Source organism: Musa acuminata, chromosome BXJ3-4, assembly GCF_036884655.1.
Source record: "Musa acuminata AAA Group cultivar baxijiao chromosome BXJ3-4, Cavendish_Baxijiao_AAA, whole genome shotgun sequence".
Taxonomy (NCBI): Eukaryota; Viridiplantae; Streptophyta; class Magnoliopsida; order Zingiberales; family Musaceae; genus Musa; species Musa acuminata.
In genome coordinates, this window is record NC_088352.1 from 48,948,251 (window position 1) to 48,968,184 (window position 19,934).

At 44.6% G+C, this 19,934-nt stretch overlaps 2 protein-coding genes and 2 long non-coding RNA genes across 9 annotated transcripts; 2 read left to right on the forward strand and 2 right to left on the reverse strand.

Annotated features, from left to right (window-relative positions):
- Positions 1-245: 245 nt before the first annotated feature.
- Positions 246-5,637, forward strand: LOC135636802 (uncharacterized). 2 transcript variants are annotated; one of them, XR_010496055.1, is made up of 3 exons: positions 302-1,407; positions 1,510-1,564; positions 5,195-5,637. It is a non-coding gene; the product is annotated as an uncharacterized LOC135636802 (long non-coding RNA). The 2 variants fall into 2 exon arrangements; XR_010496054.1 differs by having other exon boundaries at positions 246-1,564.
- Positions 1,757-4,704, reverse strand: LOC135636800 (probable receptor-like protein kinase At5g61350). The gene has a single exon (XM_065148853.1). The coding sequence runs from the start codon at positions 4,540-4,542 to the stop codon at positions 1,936-1,938; it is 2,607 nt and encodes an 868-aa protein (XP_065004925.1). The 5' UTR covers positions 4,543-4,704; the 3' UTR covers positions 1,757-1,935.
- A 745-nt stretch (positions 5,638-6,382) lies between the features above and the next one.
- Positions 6,383-9,375, forward strand: LOC135636106 (transcription factor bHLH113-like). 4 transcript variants are annotated; one of them, XM_065147670.1, is made up of 8 exons: positions 6,383-6,690; positions 6,813-8,013; positions 8,112-8,243; positions 8,363-8,428; positions 8,626-8,691; positions 8,816-8,866; positions 8,963-9,139; positions 9,229-9,375. In XM_065147670.1, the coding sequence occupies exons 2-7, from the start codon at positions 7,681-7,683 to the stop codon at positions 9,110-9,112; spliced, it is 798 nt and encodes a 265-aa protein (XP_065003742.1). In that variant the 5' UTR covers positions 6,383-6,690; positions 6,813-7,680; the 3' UTR covers positions 9,113-9,139; positions 9,229-9,375. The 4 variants fall into 4 exon arrangements, with proteins under 4 accessions (XP_065003742.1, XP_065003744.1, XP_065003741.1 ...); XM_065147672.1 differs by having other exon boundaries at positions 8,963-9,074; XM_065147669.1 differs by having other exon boundaries at positions 6,813-7,026; positions 7,106-8,013; positions 8,963-9,375.
- A 1,949-nt stretch (positions 9,376-11,324) lies between these two features.
- On the reverse strand, positions 11,325-19,346 carry LOC103982157 (uncharacterized). 2 transcript variants are annotated; one of them, XR_010495992.1, is made up of 3 exons: positions 18,574-19,346; positions 18,416-18,471; positions 11,325-17,697 (listed from the first exon to the last, which is right to left on the reverse strand). It is a non-coding gene; the product is annotated as an uncharacterized LOC103982157 (long non-coding RNA). The 2 variants fall into 2 exon arrangements; XR_010495991.1 differs by having other exon boundaries at positions 11,325-18,471.
- Positions 19,347-19,934: the final 588 nt, after the last annotated feature.

A 19,934-nucleotide genomic window follows, 5' to 3' on the forward strand; every position in this document is an offset into this window, starting at 1 on the left:
TCTTGTCAGTTAACATTTGAGGACATATTAGTTTGTTTATCAGACATTTGGTGTGCAACTATCTTGGGCAGCCTGATACTAGTGTGGATATCTGAAATCAAATAGCATAGTTACTGCCTCGTGTTTACTTGAACAATTGTCAACAGTAGCACCACTTTGCTTTGGTTAAAGTGCTGGTAATCTTCAGTTTACGCATGAAGTTAGTACATAACAAATTTCTATTGTACGTAGGTGAGTTATCAAATATCGTATATAATCTCCGTCGAAGAAAACAGAAGGAATGCCATGTCATCGTATCAGACTTCATTTGCCATGCATGTAGTACATATCTGTTTATTATCTGTGGAATTGCCCCCAGTCATCTAAGTACATAGTTAACCAAGCATGAGTAGAAGCTTATTTATTGCTCGATGTTTATCGGATTCGGGTTCGTGTTTGGCTCCTGGCGACGGATCCAGTTCGGATTCCTCATGTTGAATGCGCAGGACGACGTGGCATTTTCGGTCCTGTCGCGTGCTATCTCTCGAACCTTCGATCCCGGCCACCGCCGCTGCCCTCTTTTAACTCCTCGAATCAGAAGTGCCCAATCCCCTTCCTCTATTCGAACGAGACTCGTGCTGCAACGGCGTCCGTGCTGGTACTGTTCTATCGATCCTCGACCTTTTGTGTTCTCCTGGTGTTCGAAGCTATTGCGATCGCTGATCTGGATCCTCGATGCGATGTCTGCAGCAGCCCTCAGGTCATACTGCTGAACGAGGGGGACAACACGTCCCAGGGGAAGGCACAGATGACGAGCAACATCAAGATGGAAACCAAAGTGCCTGGGATCTCCTCGACATCGTCCATACCGCCGCCAAGATCATGGATCTCCTCGACATCCATGATCTTGGATCTCCTCGACATCGTCAACATCAAGATGGAAACCAACGCCACAAATCATGGATCTCCTCGACATCGTCCATACCACCGCCAAGATCCTCGTCGGCGGTTGCCAAGTCGCAAGACTCCGAGGTAACTTGCCCGGCCTGGGATCACGAACGAACGGTAGGGCACGAGCAAAAGGTGCCAACGCCTGAAGATCAAGATGGAAACCAAAGTGTGTTTATGTCAACAAGAACCCATCGATTGATCAAGAAAGCAACGAACTGCTGATCCGGGTTTAACCGCTGTCAGATGGATCATGGATGCATCTCGCATCAGCAGTTTTCTTATGCACACAACGGTGACTTCTTGTAAGTAGCTTTGGGTACCGACTACAGAGTCACACACTCTGAACCTTGTACAGGTGGGTGATGGAACTACTACCACTGTAGTTCTTGCTGGGTGAGCTCTCTCCGAAGAGGCTAAAACCTGTTCTTGGAGATGGGAGTCCTTTCACAGAGTCTAATCCGAAGTTGCAGGACTGCAGTCAGTATCTCACTGCTCTCTCTCTCTCTCTCTCTCTTTCTTGGTAATGAATGCTCATTGAATTGAATAACGTGTTTTACATGGCATTAACAAAAAATAAAGAAGTAGGCCTCACCGTAGAAGCGATGGGCCTTTCGAGGAAAGCAATCATTCTGGGGTATGTATATCTTTACTGGCAATTTCTAAATATCTTATTGAAGCGTCTTAAATTATGCTGTTGGCTTTAGTGGCTTCCATACTAAATAGATTAATGACAGACATGTCACATATATATATATATATATATATTCGATGGAAGTCCATACCACTGACATCACAAGGAATGTTTTGATCATATGTGAGATAAAAATAAGATACAATCGAGCTGGAGACAAAGCCTGTATTACATGCAAATGTAGTGTTATTCACACCAACAAAATCAGAAACGAAGAAATATGATAATTACTCTGTTGTTGTCGGGAAGAACGCTGATAAATACTTGTCATGGCTGCCTCTGATCGAAGAACAGAAGAAGGTTTCTTTCTCTCTTCACCTCCCTTGGAACAGTGGACCGGCAATCGGGGTCGAGTCATCGTTGATCACGGCGTGGCCCTCATCTCCTTTGCGAACTGGGCTCTCTTGTGCGACGTTGTTGGCTTTCTCGTCGGAGGAACCCTCACCGGGATGTTCCATGACCGCGTCCTGCAGCTGCAAGGCGTACTCGAGGTTCCATAAGACATCGCCCATGGACGGCCGATCGACTCCGTGGTCGGCCAGGCACTTCTCCGCAGCCTCCACATACTTCTTCAGAGACGCTGGGCTGATGGTGCCAACCAGGTGGGGGTCGATGATCTTCTCCAGCTGACCCTTGCGGTGGCACTGCATCGCCCACTCCGCCAAGTTCACCTGCTCCCTTGGGAGCGCCGGGTTGATGGCGGACCTCGCGCACAGCACCTCGAAGAGCACCACCCCGAAGGAGTACACGTCCGACTTCTCCGTCAGCTGCTGGCGCCGGAAGTACTCGGGGTCCAAGTAACCGAAGCTTCCTTTCACGGCGGTGCTGACATGGGTCTGCTCCAGGGACGGGGCGGCCTTGGAGAGGCCGAAGTCGGCGACCTTCGCCACCAGGTTTTCGTCGAGCAGGATGTTGGTTGTCTTGACGTCCCGGTGGATGATGCCCTGTGAAGCACCGGTGTGGAGGTAATGGAGGCCTCTCGCGGCCCCGATGCAGACCTCCAGCCGCTGTTTCCATGATAGCGGAGGGTGGCCGGCGCTGCCGTAGAGATGGTCCCTCAACGGGCCGTTGGCCATGAACTCGTACACCAGGATCATCTCGTTGTTCTCGTCGCAGCAGCCGATGAGTGACACTAGGTGGCGGTGCCGAAGCTTTGACAGCATTTGGATCTCTGTTTGGAACTCATTGATCCCCTGCTCCGACGACGGATTCCCTCGTTTGATGGCCAATTTGGTGCCGTCGTCTTGCATGCCCAGGTAAACCTTTCCGAAACCCCCGATGCCGATCACCTCCTTCTCGTCGAAGTTCTTCGTGGCTTCCCTTACCTCCGCTAACGTGAAGATCTTGCCGAGGCCAATGGTACCGGAGGAGAAGACGCCCGAGTAGCCGCTCTTGCTCTTGTGGGATCCGAAGCGGTTCCTGTAGCTCCCTTTGCTACAGCTGCTGCTTCTGCTGCTCATGAAGCTGCACTGGCTCGCGTGGAGCGGGAGGAGCCACGACGAGAAGCTGTTCCTCTTCTGCCAATCCGCTGGCCGCCGCCTCCACCGGCAGAACATCACCACCACCAGGCCCATCGTCAAGGCGCCCAACGCGAGGCCAACACCCGGTGCAACCTTCGTCACGATGCTACCGGGGGCCGCACCGCCATGGTAAGACCCGTCCACCGCAAACAGGCCGTCCAAACTCCCCGCCGCGTTGCTCATCTTCATCACCTCGAGTCCGTTGAGGATGGCGTTGGGAGTTCCGGACGCCGAGTCGGGGGTCGGCCCGACCTGCACCAGGATGGTCGAGTTGGTTATGGTGGTGGCGTTGACGGCGAAGTCCTTGTAGTAGGCGACTGCGAGGCCCGAGGTCAACGACGAGAGGTCGAGGGTGGAGACGGCCATCAGCCCGTTGATGTACACGTTGAAGTAGAGCGTGTTGAGGCTCTTGCTGACGATGTCGCACAAGTGCATGCGGATCAAGTACGAGAAGGCTGGGTCAGCAACCATCTCCCATGTGATGTTGAAGTTGGGAACGGCCGTGTTCGAGTTGGCCATCTCATCCGCACTCGAGTAGACCGTGCTCGGCGCGATCAACGGCGTCACCGACCCGTCGTCGGGGTACTTTATCGTCTTGGTGGACACCGACACGTTCTGGGCGGCTGCGGGGACCTTCAGGAATCCGCCGTCGGTCCGCCATTTCCTCCCCAGCGTGTCGTCGACGGGCACGATCTCCCGTCCCCCGACGTTGAGCCGGTAGGCGACCTCGAGAGCCAACTTGGAGACGCCATTAAATTGGCCAGCGGGAGAGATGGCCGCGGCGAAATCGGCGATGAGATTGTCCGGCGCCGACACGACCTCGACAGCGTTGATGAACGCGAGGGACCCCTTCTTGGGCGCGAATGTGAGGGAGACCTTGTCGCCGGAGACGACGACCAGGTACTCCTTGACGACAGCGGAGGCCGGCGAGTCCGGGGTGAAGTCATGGAGGAGGACAATGTCGTCGGTGCTCACGGTGAAGACGGCGGACGTGAGGTTGTACTTGGCGTTTGCGAACGCGTACAAGTAGAGGCGGATCCAGTGGCGGCCGGGCTTGGAGACGAAGAAGCTGTAGGTGGAGCGGCCGTTGAAGACCCTGGCGGTGAGGTACAAAGGCGAAACAGAGGAGTCAGCGGTGGAATTGTCGGCGGAGACGTTGATATCCTCATTGGTGGAGAGGAAGGAGGAGGACTGCGGGTCGGAGCGGAAGACGCGGCCGTCATTGAGCTGGGTGCTCGTGGACGCGCCGCAGTCGAGGAGGTAGTTGTCGGAGGGGGTAAACTTCACCGAGGCCGAAGCCGACGACGCAACATTGGTGTCGGTGGCGAGGAGGAGGAAGAAGAGAAGGGAGACAACGACTGGTCTCATCGTCCCCACCCCATGCTTCTCTCCTGCAGGCATATTAGGATCGGTATGAACGCTCAAAAGCCAGAATGCCCGCCGGCGTGCATGGGGAGCCCCTGACACCGGCAGCTCCTAACGCTTTGCAGTTCTGCGGACGGAATCGCAGGAGGAAGCGGAAGTAGCAGCGAGGCCGAGGGGGAAGGAGAGTGAAAGAAATAGAATTCGGGAGTCGGCTTGGTTGGAAGCACGTAGCGGAGGCGAATGCGAGCAGACTTGGGGGCGACAGGCTTCTTGATTATTCTTGAAGTTCTCGTTATGTGGACACCCGACGTCCTACCCGCCTTGTGGGACGGGAGAGAGCGAGTGGGCCCACACACTCCCTCCAGTCAGTTGTCAGGTAAGTAATCCGAGCAACTCCCCAGCGGCGTCGAAGCCTGAGATTGGAGGAGAAGCGTAGTGGCTAGATGGAGCGCGACGGAGGCTCGATGGGAGAAGCCAGAGTGGATCGAGATGGGGAGAAGGGACCTACCGGCATAAAGTCAATCGGACGCTTGTGGTTGGACGTGGGGGCCTCGATGCCCCGCCGCGTTCCAGCTGGGGATGTCTCCTTCCTATCCTTCATCATCATCATCATCATCATCTTCTTCTTCTTCTTCTTCTTCTTCTTCTACCTGTCAGTTAATTGCGTTGCTGTTGTTAATGAATGAAGGGGGGGCGTTCCATTGGCTGACACAGGAGAACTGGCAGAAGCGATGAGAGGGACGCATCGGGAAGAGTCCTCCTAATTGGATCTCCCAAGAGGCCAGACAATAGCTTCAAAGAAAATGATTCAACCTATAATGAAATCACAGTACCAAAACCAGAGAAGATGACGCCCTTGGCCCTTCACATCACGTTGGCGTTTATAGGAATGAAGCTGTGTACATTAATTCTTTACCGATCCCTGCGGTAAAGAATTGTCTTACCAATGACCAATGGTGTATTGTCTCAAGTAGCCCAAAGCCTTTGTCTGGGGGTCTAATGGAGTCGATCATCTAACCTGTAACTCTTTTCCGTGAGTTCCTCATTTCTCGTTCCTATACTGCAAGCTGAAACTTGTAGGACTTGCTATTTCAGTATTTTTCTTAATCTTAAAAGATTGCTATCCCATAATTTTGTGGAAGGCACAAATCAGTGATGCTTTCTTTCTTGGTCCTCGAGAACATGAGTGGCACTTCCTCCACGGCTGTAGAACATATAAAACACTAGGCTCGAACTAATAAATGGGACCAAATTAGTGTTTGTGCCACACATGTCTTGGCCTCTGGTCCTCCAAGATTTGAATCATCTACCTACTTATTCTTCTGATCTCTTTCTTCTACCTTGACATGGTCCACGTTCTTCAATTTTGTTACTGACCAAAATTATTAGAACCTACCGACGATCTTAAGCCGTTAAAATTTTATTTTTTTATTTTTTTTATAAATTAAAATTAAGTATAAAAATCATCCATTCCAAAATATTAAAATTACAAAATCATCGATTTTGAAATATATATATATATATATATATATATTAATATAATTTTAATATTTTAATATATATATATATATATATATATATATATATATATATATATAATTTTAGTTTTTCAAACCTATGAATCGAATCATCTCGAGATGATTCTCGAGCAATTAATTCCTACTCTGTTTGGAATCGATAAATCGTCAGGCCGATTCGATTTCAGTTTTAGTTCGAATCGAATCAATGGAATTTTTTTTTCTTCCTATATTCTAAATATTAAGTTCAAAATTCAAAAATACATAAAATATTCTTCAAGGTAAATTATTTTTATGCTTTTTTATGATCACTACATCGGCAATAATCCCTCCTGTTCTTCATTCATGGACCTCAAACAGTGTGCAACCGTCGCTGCTGGGGTCCCTTCTCATGGTGAGCCAAGCAACATCGAGTTGGTTCCCGGCTTCCCCGGTTGTTTGCTACTGATGACAGCGACAGGCCACAAGGCGATCATCGCTCCTGATGGCGGCCGGCCGAGAACAGAGGAAGGAAACACAGAGAGAGGTGATGAGGTCACTGGCGACATCAACTACAGCTACTTGCAAATGCGCTTACCACACTGCCTGTCTTCTTCGCCCTATTTTTGATCTGTGTCAGCATCTCTGTTCCATCCCTGACGCTTCAACCAACTTCGCCTCCTCACAGGTTACTACATCTCATCCGACCAGCGATGGAAAACTACAGGAAGTTAGGTGCAACTTACAATGTCTCATGTTATCAACTGATCATGTTTGCCCTTTTCTCCTTCCTCCTTTTCTTGGCTACAGAGCGACGACAGACATGGCAGGAGGTTTGCGTTGAATCCAACACAAACATGACGGACACATGTTTGTTAAAATGCCTTGCAGCGGGCAAACGTAAAGACACGACCCCGAGTCCAGTTCAATCCACGACGATACCATAAAGAAAACATATACATACATGTGGTAGAGGCTTTTGAGGCCGAGCGGAGGGAAATGTTTCCGAAGAGAGCAGTAACAGGTGCATTCATCTCTGGACATGAGCTCTGTCTTCTTGCCAAGGTTACCAACAAATGCATCATCCGAAGCTCTGTTTCCAGGGATGTTTATAGCAAGGAGAAAACAACGAGCGTGCTGGGCTATTACTCGCTGACAGTGACAATGCCCATTCTCCTTCATCCACGCCATGACAGCGACGCATGGAGACACGGGAATTAAATAAGAGCCCAACGGAGGCGAGTGTTTTGAGTTAGAACTCGAGAAGCGACACCGAGGCACGGTTTCTGATTCTATAGGGTTTGGGGTGGCGGTTTTGACCGACTGGAATTGCACCGAAACCGAAGCAGCGCCACAGCGATCAGCGTCCTTCGCCACCAACAACACGAGCCGGCACACATGCGACGGATCCCACCCCTTCGTTCTCCCATCCACGGTCGGGGTACGGCAGAGGAAGATATAGAAGCGCAGAGGTCATGGAGACGACCTCTCGGCTTCGGCTGAGACCTCCTCCTGCCCTTTCCGCTTCCAAAGAGGACTGTTTGCTGGTGCTCAGTGCGTGCTCAGTTCGAGCGTGTGGAGGGGTGAAAAGATTAGGAGAAAGACCACTGACTTGACAGCACTGCTCTCGTCTTCCCCCCTCCCCCTCCCCCCGCGTCGCTTCGGGTGAAGTGTTTCCATGGAAGAAGAGGATGGATTCGACCACATGGAGGAAGGAGGATTCTTGGAGTTGCTGGGCTCCGGAGGCGAACAGGGCGGCTACCTCTTCGACGCGCCTTCTTCCCTCTCTTCCCCGTCGTCTTCTTGCTACTCTTCTCTGACAGCGGCGCAGATGCTTTGTTTCGGTGGGAAGGAAGAGGCGGCTCTTGCACCGCACGGAGCGCTTGCCCAGAGATCAGCAGACAATTCCTCCATCTCTTCCCTCTCCTCCTCGCCTAACTCCACCGCCACCACCACCACCACCACCACCACCACCATTAATATCAACAGCGGCAGTTCTAAGACATCAAAGGTACCCGATTAAGCTCGACTTCATCCACCTATTTGCCTGTCGTCATGCTTTGTTGCTATAAACATGGCTTGGTTGGCTGATCGCCCTGTTTCACATAGAAGAAGGCCGGGAGTGGGGGAGGTGGTGGAGGGAGGAGAACAGCGAGTGTGACGACGACTTCAACCACTCTCAACGCGAACAAGAAGCCAAAGACCGAGGCCTGTGCTTCTGCTGGTCATGGCGCTATCAAGGTGTCTGTTCTTCAACTGTTCAGTACTCGGTCTACGTAATTGGTCCTTTTACATTGGTTCACGGGTTGTTCTACCGTTACTGTTTCCCATTGATAAGATTGGGTGCGAACCATGTGCAGGTGAGGAAGGAGAAGCTGGGAGATCGAATTATGGCATTGCAGCAGCTGGTGTCTCCGTTTGGCAAGGTCTCTTGCATCATCAATCTCCTCTTCTTTGCTTTGCTTCTCTTCTCATTCTCGTTTGCAGTTAATTGCAAGAGGCCGCCTTTGCTTCTTGTTGTCTCTGCCTCTTGGTGTTGGTGTTCACCAACAACAAGCAATCATACAAGGTATCAGTTTTCTGGTCCCTTTAGACCTTGACCGACCCTGTGCAAATTTGGCAGTCTGATACGGCCTCGGTCCTGCACGAAGCAATGGGCTACATCCGCTTCCTGCATGACCAAGTCCAGGTATATACGTGTACCCTCCCTCTCGCTCTCCTTCTCCCTCTCACATTGATACATGTTCTTTCCGTCTCTCGTATTAATGAAGAGCTCTCTCTCTCTCTTACAGTTCCGTGTTGTTTTGTGTCAGGTTCTGAGCTCTCCGTACCTGCAAGGCATGTCATCTTCGGATCACATCCAAGTATGAAGAATTAGACAATGTTTTTACTGCTTCAGCTCTCCTCTTTAATTTGAGCAAACGTAGGTGATTTATTTGGTGTCGATCGTGATGATGAAGGATGGGCGAGGGAACGATCTGAGAAGCCGGGGCTTGTGCCTGGTCCCCATCTCATGCACGGAGCACGTAACAAACAGCAATGGTGCTGATCTATGGTCCCCGGCCATGGGAGGTGGCGAGCCCTCTCCTTCTCCTTCTTCGAAGCACTAAGCAAGCGTCTTCTCTTCTTTCCTTGGTGTAGTGTACTCTTTTCTTCTTGTGTTTTGGGCCTCTTCTCCTTGTTTGTCTTTAACACCCCGTCTCGGGTTGCTGCTTGTTCTCTTCAGGCGTGGGAACATTAACAGAAGAAAAAGGAAGCTAATCATACATACATAGGGTAAGTATGGCTTCTCAACTTCATATAGCTTCAGCATATTAACTTGCTTCTATAGAAGAAGAAGAAGAAAAAAAAGGCATGTTTAGAAGATAATTAACACCAGGAAGAAGCAAAACAGCAATTTTTTGTGGGGTTCTCCCTCTGTTCTTCTATTGTACTGCTTTCAAGTTGGAAGGTGGGAGTTTTTCGTGTTTGATTAACCACATGAAGAGACCTCATGTTGCTTTGTTGACTTTAAACCTCATGTTGGTTGGAGTTGCATACATGCACTGAGATTTATCTTCACCTCACAATCAACAAGTTGTAGCTGTTGCACAAAATTTAAGGGAAGGGAAAACAATGAGACAATAGTTTTACACCGGTAGTCACTCTTGCTCATTTGAGGGGGGTTTTACTGATGATGAGAGTCAGGTTTGATGGAAGTGTTTGGGTTTGATGGAAGAGGCAGGCCACCACTCTCAAGCTAAATATAGATATATCCCTCCTTGAGGGTTAAGAGCGACATAGATGTCGTGGACCCTCCGAGATCGGGTGGACGGGCTTTTCGATCCGATTCCTTCTATACTCAAGTCAATAAAATAAAGAACAGAGTAATTCTAGTGAATAGTTATTAACTTTTATTTCTACGATATGATGAGCTTTCTCTAGCGGGTTTAACCTCGGTTGGGTTGTCATGTGTAGAGATTGTATTGGACTGAATATTTCTTTTATATCATTTGTCTCCCCCCAAGATGTATTTTCGGAACTCTCTTAGAGCGATTCATTTATCTCTCTAACGTTTCGCTTAGTGTGGTCCGGGGCGGGTGTGTCGAATGGTGGAGGAAACAACACCACGTAAAACTATTACAACACTGCTTAGGAGTTTACATTAGACGGTGGAGTACCTCGATTGGTTGATCGACTAGTCCATCCAATTCAACACGTGATGGAGGGAGGGTGGAGGGCTTGATCGTCGCATAGAGTAGCTCGATTGATCCATCCACTTACCTAGGCTGATCCGATTGCCAAAGCACCCACTTCACTGCAGGAGAGAGAGAGAGAGAGAGAGAGAGAGTTTCAGCCAGCTTGTTAACAAGCCAAGGCTCCTACATCATGTAGTTGTTGTCACCGGGACGCATGGGTTCAGCAAATGTGTGCATTTCAATATTGCAAACAATCTGACAGAGCATGTGGCGACCACGTCCGAGATGACGAAGAGGGCGTCGTGGTGGAGGGTGTAGGCGTGGACGCCGGCAGTCGAGCCGAGAGGTGGATCGGCCGACAGGTGGGACTGATCCATATGGGGTGGTGGTGGAGCTTCGCTCGGAGAATGGTGGCGTGGAAGGACCAGTGGCGACGGCCCAATGAGGGCGGGCGTCTCGGCGGCGTGCTCTTTCCTGCCACCATCCCGTGCGCCTCGTCCAAGTACTACTGTTAAATGACAAGGTCACACGCGTTTTCGGTGAGCTTACCACCTGCCACACAAGGAGAAAGCGCCTTCGAAAAAAATTAAATCTTTCCAAAATGGTCCATGAAATGGTTACTTACTCTCACCTAGGGTCACCGGACTCGACTGCCAAGGACCGGATGCTCACTTCGGGTGTAATGGGTTCATTTTCGTGCCACAATCCCGTGCGCCTCGTCCGAGTACTGTCGGGTGAGAAGGTCACTTGCGTTTTCGGTGAGCTTACCACCTTCCGCACAAGGAGAGAGTGCCTTGGAAAAAATATTAAATCTTTGCAAAATCGTCCAAGAATTGGTTACTTACTCTCACCTGCGGTCACCGGACACGACTTCCAAGGACCGCACGCTCACGCTCACTTGAGGTTACAACGGTTCATATTTTTCGGGCCTTATTCGGACTCGCGGCGACCAAACTCTTCTATAGGATCGAAGACGGTAGGCGGATGTCCGCATTAGCTTACCCCCAACACATTTGACTCGGTAAATGCCATCAAAGCAATTAAAACGTTGCAAAATAGGACAATTTTTCGCGTGCTTACAAATCGACTCCGGTGAGCAGACTCACCGATATGCCAAAGTTCCACCCGAAACATAACACGCATATACACCAGTAGGCAAAAACATCCACATGAAATCCCCTACAAAAAAAGATTGATCAAACTATACACCAAACTAATCGGACTTTCAATCCATCCATCCATCAATAGCTGGTGGATAGCCAAATGCCGTTCCATAGTAGCACCCCCCATACAAATTGCTGAATGAGGTTCCTCACCTCAGTCGGGACAGACAATTGCCATGCTAAAATGGCTGATGATGATGACTGTTGGTACAACATGGTTCAATCAATTTTTTTTGTTAGGTTAGTGTACAAGTAAGTACAAACAAGGATCTCAGACTGCTTCCATCGCTGCCCAACCTCTTGAGAAGAAGAAGAAGCAGCGGGAGGAGATTTCTCCTGCCAGCGAGCACCCGATCAGCAATGTCAATTTGCTCAGAACTGCCTCAATGTCTGTAATCGACTAACGGATTGTCTTGAGTTCAGAAATGTTTTGGGCGAACAAAGCTTGCAACTAAGTTTCGTCACTCCAAACCTCAGACGCATCCACCAGACTGCAATCCTACTCATCGGAATGCAAGTATCTTAACCTACTATTTCTTCTCCTTCTCAGCTCCCATCCCCACGCCTTCCGCCCGTCGTTTGTCTGCTGTTTCTTTTTTTAGGTTCAACTTCATTCTTCCAATTATGTGCTTCAGGTGATCCTTTCTCATTGCTCACATTGGCAGAGGAGCCTTCAGCATTCCCTTTGCTCGACTTAGTGTTCTTTCTGCTCCAACGGGATTAGCAGATCAGGTCCTTTATCAGGAATCGTTCGAGAAGTTGCTGCAAAACCATCTCCTGATCTGCAGAGGAAGCATCATAGCAGTACAGTTGTGTGTTCAGAAGAGAGAAGAAGAAAGGGTTAGAAAAAACAAGAAACAGATAAAACAGTGAAAGAAAAGCAAGGTGTAGACCTTTCTAGCAGTCACCCCTGGTTCTCCTGCAAAACCTTCTTTTGCCTCATGGTTAGGATATTAATTTTCTTTTAAGATTTCCTTAAGTTTCTGCAAACATATATAATGATCGATTCACATGTTTCCCAATAGAGGTTTTAGTCACTATGGGCTCAGACAAGATACATGTAATAATAGTGTAATAACTCAACTTCAGTCCCACATCAAAAGCAGAATAAAACTTTAGGTAATAGGTATACTATCATCAACTTGAACTTAAGTATTTTGGACCAATGATTCATGTTTGAAAAAGTTATTAGGCCATGAATGGAATCATAACCAACAAATAATAATTCAAATAGAAAAGGAATACCCGTGGCCATGACCAAAGGGTCATGATAAGAGCCACTGCTGGATTGGGCTTTGTGTGCACCATACTACAGTTTTGGATTTGATTCACCTTGATCTCACATGGGAACATGAAGAAGAGTTGAGTTAGTCTATTTAGTTTATAAGCGATTTAGACTTAAACATTTTGACCGGTGATTCAAGCTCAACAAAATTTAATAAATTAATGGATCGATTATCCCATTGAAACCGCATCATGATAATAGTACAAAAATCAATGAAAAAGATCCTTTATGGCATGATCATTAACAGTAAAGCAACAACAAAGTAAACCACGCGCTTCCCATGAAAGTACTGGATAGTGAAAGAAACACTCTCCGTTATTGAAAAGGCTAGAACATATGTACAGCAGCAGCCATGATATCAGGGAACTTACGATGGGAACAAAAGCAGGAAACTAGATGCCCTGACAAAATTGTGACAATATTGAGAGATGCATAAAGCAAACAAAGGGTTTACTAAAAATTCATTGTCACAATTTCATGACTCGTTCAGAGTCCTGACATAAACTATCCAAAGAATAGGCAATCAAAAACATATACGTCCAGTCAATTACTTCTATCTACATTCATATATTGATTGATATTTAAAACAAAACCTGCAAATATAAGATGGAACTCATCATTTTAGCATAAAACACTCATTCTCACTGTTGAAGGTTCAAAGAACCAAGGTGCAGTGAAGTGCCAACCTATACATGTACACATAGCAAAGCAAGACACATCTCACAACATTAAAGATGGGACAAACCTAATATTAATTAAGTTCACTAATTTATGTGCAAAAATGTATTGTGGCTCACTAATTGAAGTATAGAATGTTGTATCAATTAGACGAAGAAAATAACATTGATATACGAGAAAAGAAAAAAAAAATAATGACAAAAAGAAAGGATATAGGAGCGAGGAGGATGACTCGACATGTCCTTGTTTAGTGACATAACCCTTCCCAATTAAGGTAAAAAACTTCTCCGGTAGCTGGTCTCCTTTCTTTTCTCAAAGAACATTACTTTGACCACATGGATCACACAGATCTTACATGTATTAATGACAACAAAACTGGTAATATTATAGTTTGTAACATCTCGCTAGACTCTTATGATCACACCTTAAGCACACCCCTACTGAGACTGATGCTCATGATAGTAGTTTTATGTTGCTCAAAGACGAAACACGAGGTGCCCAAACTCAACCTCGATCCAGAGAACATTTCATCTAGAACATAGAACTAAAGACTTTGAGCTAAGCCTAGTTAAAGGGTAAGCCTAATACACAAGGTGCCAGTGCAAGGTTTGGAGAGTTGGTGTATACAACTTTACCCCACAAACAGAGAAACCTTCTAGTCTAGCTAAGATTAGTCTAACTTGAACTGATTGCCAAAGAAAAGGTTTCAAGAATGATGGTCATCTCATAACATGAGGGAAAGAAAAGGGAAGGAAAACATGGGCACTAGCCCCAAAATTGCAAGCATGTCAAAGATGCCTAGGCCTCCAATGCACCTACAAGTTAGGCAAAAATCAACTAACACATCATATGAAAAATTAATTTGCCCATTCAAAGCCACCATTTTGAATGAGTTCATTAATCAAGGTATAATATTGTTACACATTTCCTGCTCCATGAGTAATAAACCAGTTTGCTTTCTTGTGCATGAATGGAGAACTATTGCCATTAAACAACATAGCATAAAAGAACAGAATTTAGGTTCAATGTCACGATAAGCACTTTTAGGGCTAGATTAATATTTTTTATTATTTAGGATGACAAAAAGGTCTAATAAATAATGTAGGGGCAATATTGGAAAAAAAATTTAAGATTTTCTACTTATTTTCTACTTAAGGAGGACCCCCACCCCTATTTTTTCACCTTGGACCCATGGAGCCATCGTTGTTGGTGGCAGCAGCTCAGCCTCATCAAGATCAAGGAGCCCTAAATTTAGAGACGAATAAGGGGATCAACAAAGGGATCCAGTAAGATCTCTTTAATTTCGATTTAACGAGTAGTGCAGTTTTTTCTTCCTTCTTTTGGTAAACCCTAAAATCCAAACCCTAGCTAACCCTCTCTCAAAAACATCTCATGAAGTAATTGGTTTTTGACTTCTTTTTGTAATTATTAGCATCGTCTAAAGTAGCCCGGTTACATTTTTCTCATCTTTAGATTTTGTTGCTTCTTTGGTGTCATTCCCATCTCAAACAAATATTTTAACTCTTCAAACTAAGCACATTTATAAACATTTAACTTTAATGTATCTTTACTTCAAAATATGCGTATTTTGTCATACTCATCATATAAGAAACACATTCAACAACCAACGAGTTAATTGTATTATACATTAAGATGTGGACTACTAAATGCTCGATTCAAGCCTCTTAGTATCTACGTAAACCTATATTCCCAGGGACTAGATTGATCCCACCAAATGACTATGGATTGAGCTAACTTGAGTCTAACCTCATCACCCCAAGTAGCACAAAACAAAGGCATTCAAGGTGTACGCATACAATATGTTATAGCAACATGTCACACCATACAAGCACAACTAGAAGTCCATAACTATAGTTGATTACAACCTAAACTACATAGTTCATGAGTTTCAACACACATAAAAAAACTTCCAATTCAAATGAAAAGCAAGTAACAAGAATGCTACTGTCAAACAGTCTCCAACAGTTTATTACTTCTATATTTGCTTTTTAATAGAGGTCTTGGACCCATTCATTTGACTTAGTCGCTGCCACTTCCTGATTATTAGTCGTTCCATTCATGCTTGTGTTGAGTTCATGATTTTCACTTATATTTAAAGCTGGTTCTGTCACATGCATAGAGATATCTTCATTTGAAAGAAAAATCAACAAGAGTGAGACGAGTATTTACAAAAAATACTCAATAAGCGCACACGCCTCCCTCGTAAGGCGACTAAGCAAAAATTTAAACATGTTATAACTATTCATGTCACATCGAAAAACATAATAATATATATATCATATACTTTTCATATTCCTTTCAGAAAATATAATAACTAGATAGTCAAGTACGTACTAAACCCAAGGGAATCAAACCCCACCCTGTGGACAATAACCTTGGTGGACTTAAGTGTCACCCCACATGTCGGGTTACGGGTTTACCACCCAAGGGTACTTTTCTCAGAAGATGATAGTATATTACCTTAGAAAATCATCTTATAACATATTTTCTTTATAATTCTCCATACAAGACTACTACCAGGTATCACTTATACTACCTCATTGCCTCTGCCTCGATGGACTTAAACGTCATCTCTTCTATCACAAACAAAGCCATATATTAGGTGTTCGATGTAATGCTCACGTATGTCCGTATCTTTCGGTTTTGTTTATGCTTTGTACAGCATGTAGAGGGCTTGCAGTAGATTTGGCAGCCCCATTTTGGTTGGCTTTTGTGGTTATTTTAGGCTTGTAAAACGCAGGTTGTGTGCAATCGACGTACAAAGGAAAAACTACTCAATAACAGGCATTCAAGCAACCATTTTGAGGGTTTTCTAGCTTCGCAGAGTGGTACGAAGTGTCAGCCAACATAACACCCAGGAAACTACCCGAGTGGCACATAGCTAGATGAGCCTTTGGGGTAGTGTCCAAGGTTGGTTCGCTATCTTGTTCTACAACAGTGTCATATGGACACTTATGGAGGCTTTTAACAATGGCAGACCACCTTGGACCCTTTGTCGTTCGACCATTCAGAGCTTACAAAGTCTATGTTTGTACTTTGCATTGTCTATCAAGTACTTGCTGAAATGATTGCTTGTGGATCATGAGTTAAACGCATCCTCTAATTCGTTTTTTCTTTTGCAAGTCCTTAAGGGACCATAAAAGGTTTCGGGGAGGCTGACCCTTTGTGGACAGATACGCAAGGGTGTCGTACGACTTAGGCAAAATCAGCTAAGTTTGTGACAGTTCGAAAGTTTACCACCCTTAGAATCCCTGATGAGGTATAAGGCTTTGTAGTAGAACTAATGAGAACTAACTTGATATATATATATATATATATATATATATATAATGTTACCATTTATCTTTGCACTTGCTATAAACATGTCTTTTCTCATACAAGAATTTATGACAAATAAAAATTCATGATTAAAACAATCATACATGGACAACAATTTAATAACTAGCACATCATGGAAGCATGTCATAACACAAACATTAAGACATGGATCATCTTTAAACTAGAACATATAATACTTTATCATATCCAAACAATAGAAATACATGCTTATCCTGATTTGTTTACTATTCAAAAATAATAATTAAAATATTATTTCAAAAGCACCTATTTAGGCTGACAAGCCACTTACCTCAAGTTTAGGCTTTCAACCAATCTATCATTCAAGCCCTAAAGAAAAAGATAAGGATTTGATTATTTAATTATACCATAATCATAAAATAAAAAAAATACCTTTTCTCTTTATATTTAGTTTTACCTTTTTTTAAAACCATAATAATATATTTTAATATCATTAGCCTTAATTAGTTTTACACTTTGACTTAACTAATCTTCGTATGAAGCATGGGTTGTACTCTAGTCATCATTAAATTTGGCATTTTTAACCAATTGCCATGACAATTAATTTTTTGTATTGTTTTCTTGGTTTTGGAAAAACTTTTTATGATGTCAAACACAATAAACACCATTAGCATATCTATGTTCCACGTACCAGAATTTTGAATTTAATGATCATTATTTTTTGTTTAACATAATAAAATCATAAAGTCACATTGGTAGAACAAAATAAACTCATATGCAGTAGCTAATTAGATTAGAATAAAACCAAATCAAAAAATTATCTACTCAATCTTGCATAAAGTCAGTTGCAATCATGGTAGAAAGATAAAGTTTGTATTTACAATGATTCAATATTTGCACTTACCATGGTGATCAGTAGCAAGAGGCAATTAATTGCCCGTGTCGGCCTCCTACAACCATTGGGTGTGACTGGTGCAAAATAGTCTTCTTCTTTTTTTTGCTTTATTGTTGCCTCTGAATTTGGATGCCTCTGAATTTGGATGCCTCTGAACTTGGACGGTGGAAGACTTACACTTAAACAACATAGGCTAGAATTCAAAGATTGATATTTGCAAACAAACATTATAAAGTAATTCTTCTCTTATGAAGAGCTAGTGAATATTAGAAAGATTATTCATGGTAGGGGTGTTCAGATCGAACCAACCGAACCAAAACTAAACCAAAATTGAATCGGTCTAGATCCAATTCGGCCAAAACTGGTTCATCAATAGTTCGATCTTGAAGTCTATAAATGGTTCTGATTTAGAAGAGTACTCTTCTTAGATTCGGTTAACCTGTTCGGACCAAACCAAACCGAAGAAGAAGAAAAAACTACACTCTTTATTAAATCAAAATTAAAGAGATCTTATCAGATGTTTTTGTTGATTCCCCTCTTCATCTCTAAATCAATGGGCTACTTGAACTTGATGAGAATGAACCGTCGCCACCAACAACGACGGTTCCACATGTCCAAGGTGAAAAAAAATAGAGGGCAGGATCCTCCTCAAGTAGAAAACCCTTTCTTTCAGTATTGCCTCTACATTATTTATTAGACCTTTTGACATCCTAAATAATAAAAAAAATATTAATGTAGTCCTAAAATTGCTTACTGTTACATCCTAGGATGTTGTAATCTTCAGACTCAACAAGACCAAGAAAACCTAGATTCGAAGAACACTCAATTGCCAATTTCCCAAACTTTACAATCCACAATTCCACTTGCTCAAAAGCTGCTTCCAGTAAATTCCTTACCGTATGCAGGTACAATATTTCTCGAGGCATTGCTGTGTGTGAAATCCAACGCTATGCTGTTAGGGCACAAGTATGTCCAAGAGAATTATTCTATCAGTAGAGGTCTTTTCCCTTTGAATGTAATTGAAATCAGGAAGAAGAAAAAAAAACACTTATACCTAACTCACAAGATGAATCTTCAATGCACCTACAGTTATCTTTTAGAAGCTCAGAGAGTTCATACCGAGAATGGTAAGAACACATACTCTCTTGAGAAACTCTCGTCTCCCCCTCCTCCGACATATCACACTCCTTTCCCTTCCTCACACAACAATTTACTTTACCCACAAATCTTCTGCTACTCCCCGATCAAACTTCAGGGTTTCACCGATCAAACAATCAAGCAGCTCAAGAGATGTCCACAGACATTCAATTCCGCATCTATTCCGACCAAATCCTAGAACGCAACCGCTCCTCCTCTCACTCTGTTCGTTCTCCATTTTCTCACCTCTGATCGCACATCTCAACATAGCGCATCCAGCTCCTAAACCCCTTCCTTTCTTTTTCTCTTTCCTTCCTCCCTGGGGCACAAGACGATACACATGCCACGGCAAACCCATCTTTCACACACACCACAACCAAAACAAATCGTAAGCCAGCAAGACGCCCAGAAAACAACAAAAGAAGAAGGAGAAGAGGTGAGGATTTGAAAGAGAAAGGGGTGCCAAAGGCGGCGACGAGCGATCTTTTCTGGGTACTCTTGTTCTTACTTGGGCTGATCGTGACGCCGCTTCTTGCGCTCGGTGGGTGTTCGTTTCTTTGCCGCTGAATAATATATAGATCCATCCGCATGTACGCCCTATTTGTCACGATCGACCTAAAAAAGGGAGGGACGCCGCAGAGAAAGCGGTGTGCGGCGCAGAGAAAACAGAGAACAAAGGTCTTGGACTGCGGCCCGGCAGCGGCGGTCGGAGCAGTCGATTCGCGTCCCATATAGCAATGGTCGATGGACTCATGTGGCCTTCATTCATCGCTTCTTATGGGCCTCCAATAGAATCGAAGGCCCACATAAGGCCCATTTATAGTACTTATTAAAATTGGATCCCAAATAGATTTATTTATTTTTATAAAATCATTTCATTGAAAAAAAAAAAAAGAATTAAATCATCCAAAAAAGCTGAGCTATGTCTCCTTCGGGTTCGGATTAGATCCGACCATCGTTCCTATTTCTCTGATGATCCACTTTGGAGATAAACATACTATAAAGCCTCCATTTTATCCATTACGGTGTGGCATCACCATTCATCAGAACTGCTTGCCCTTCTTCGATCAGGGAAGTATGGGGGAAAAGAAAAAAGAATGGAAAGATATTTTTGGAAACAATGAGTTCAGTAAGTGTCTTTAATTCAACAGGAGAACTGACATGATCTCACAACAGGTGATAATGACAAGCTCTGGGTCTAAGAAAACCATACTCTATCATGTAGATCATATATCATGTAATATTGACTTGTTCTTCTAATCAAGCTTTATGTCATAA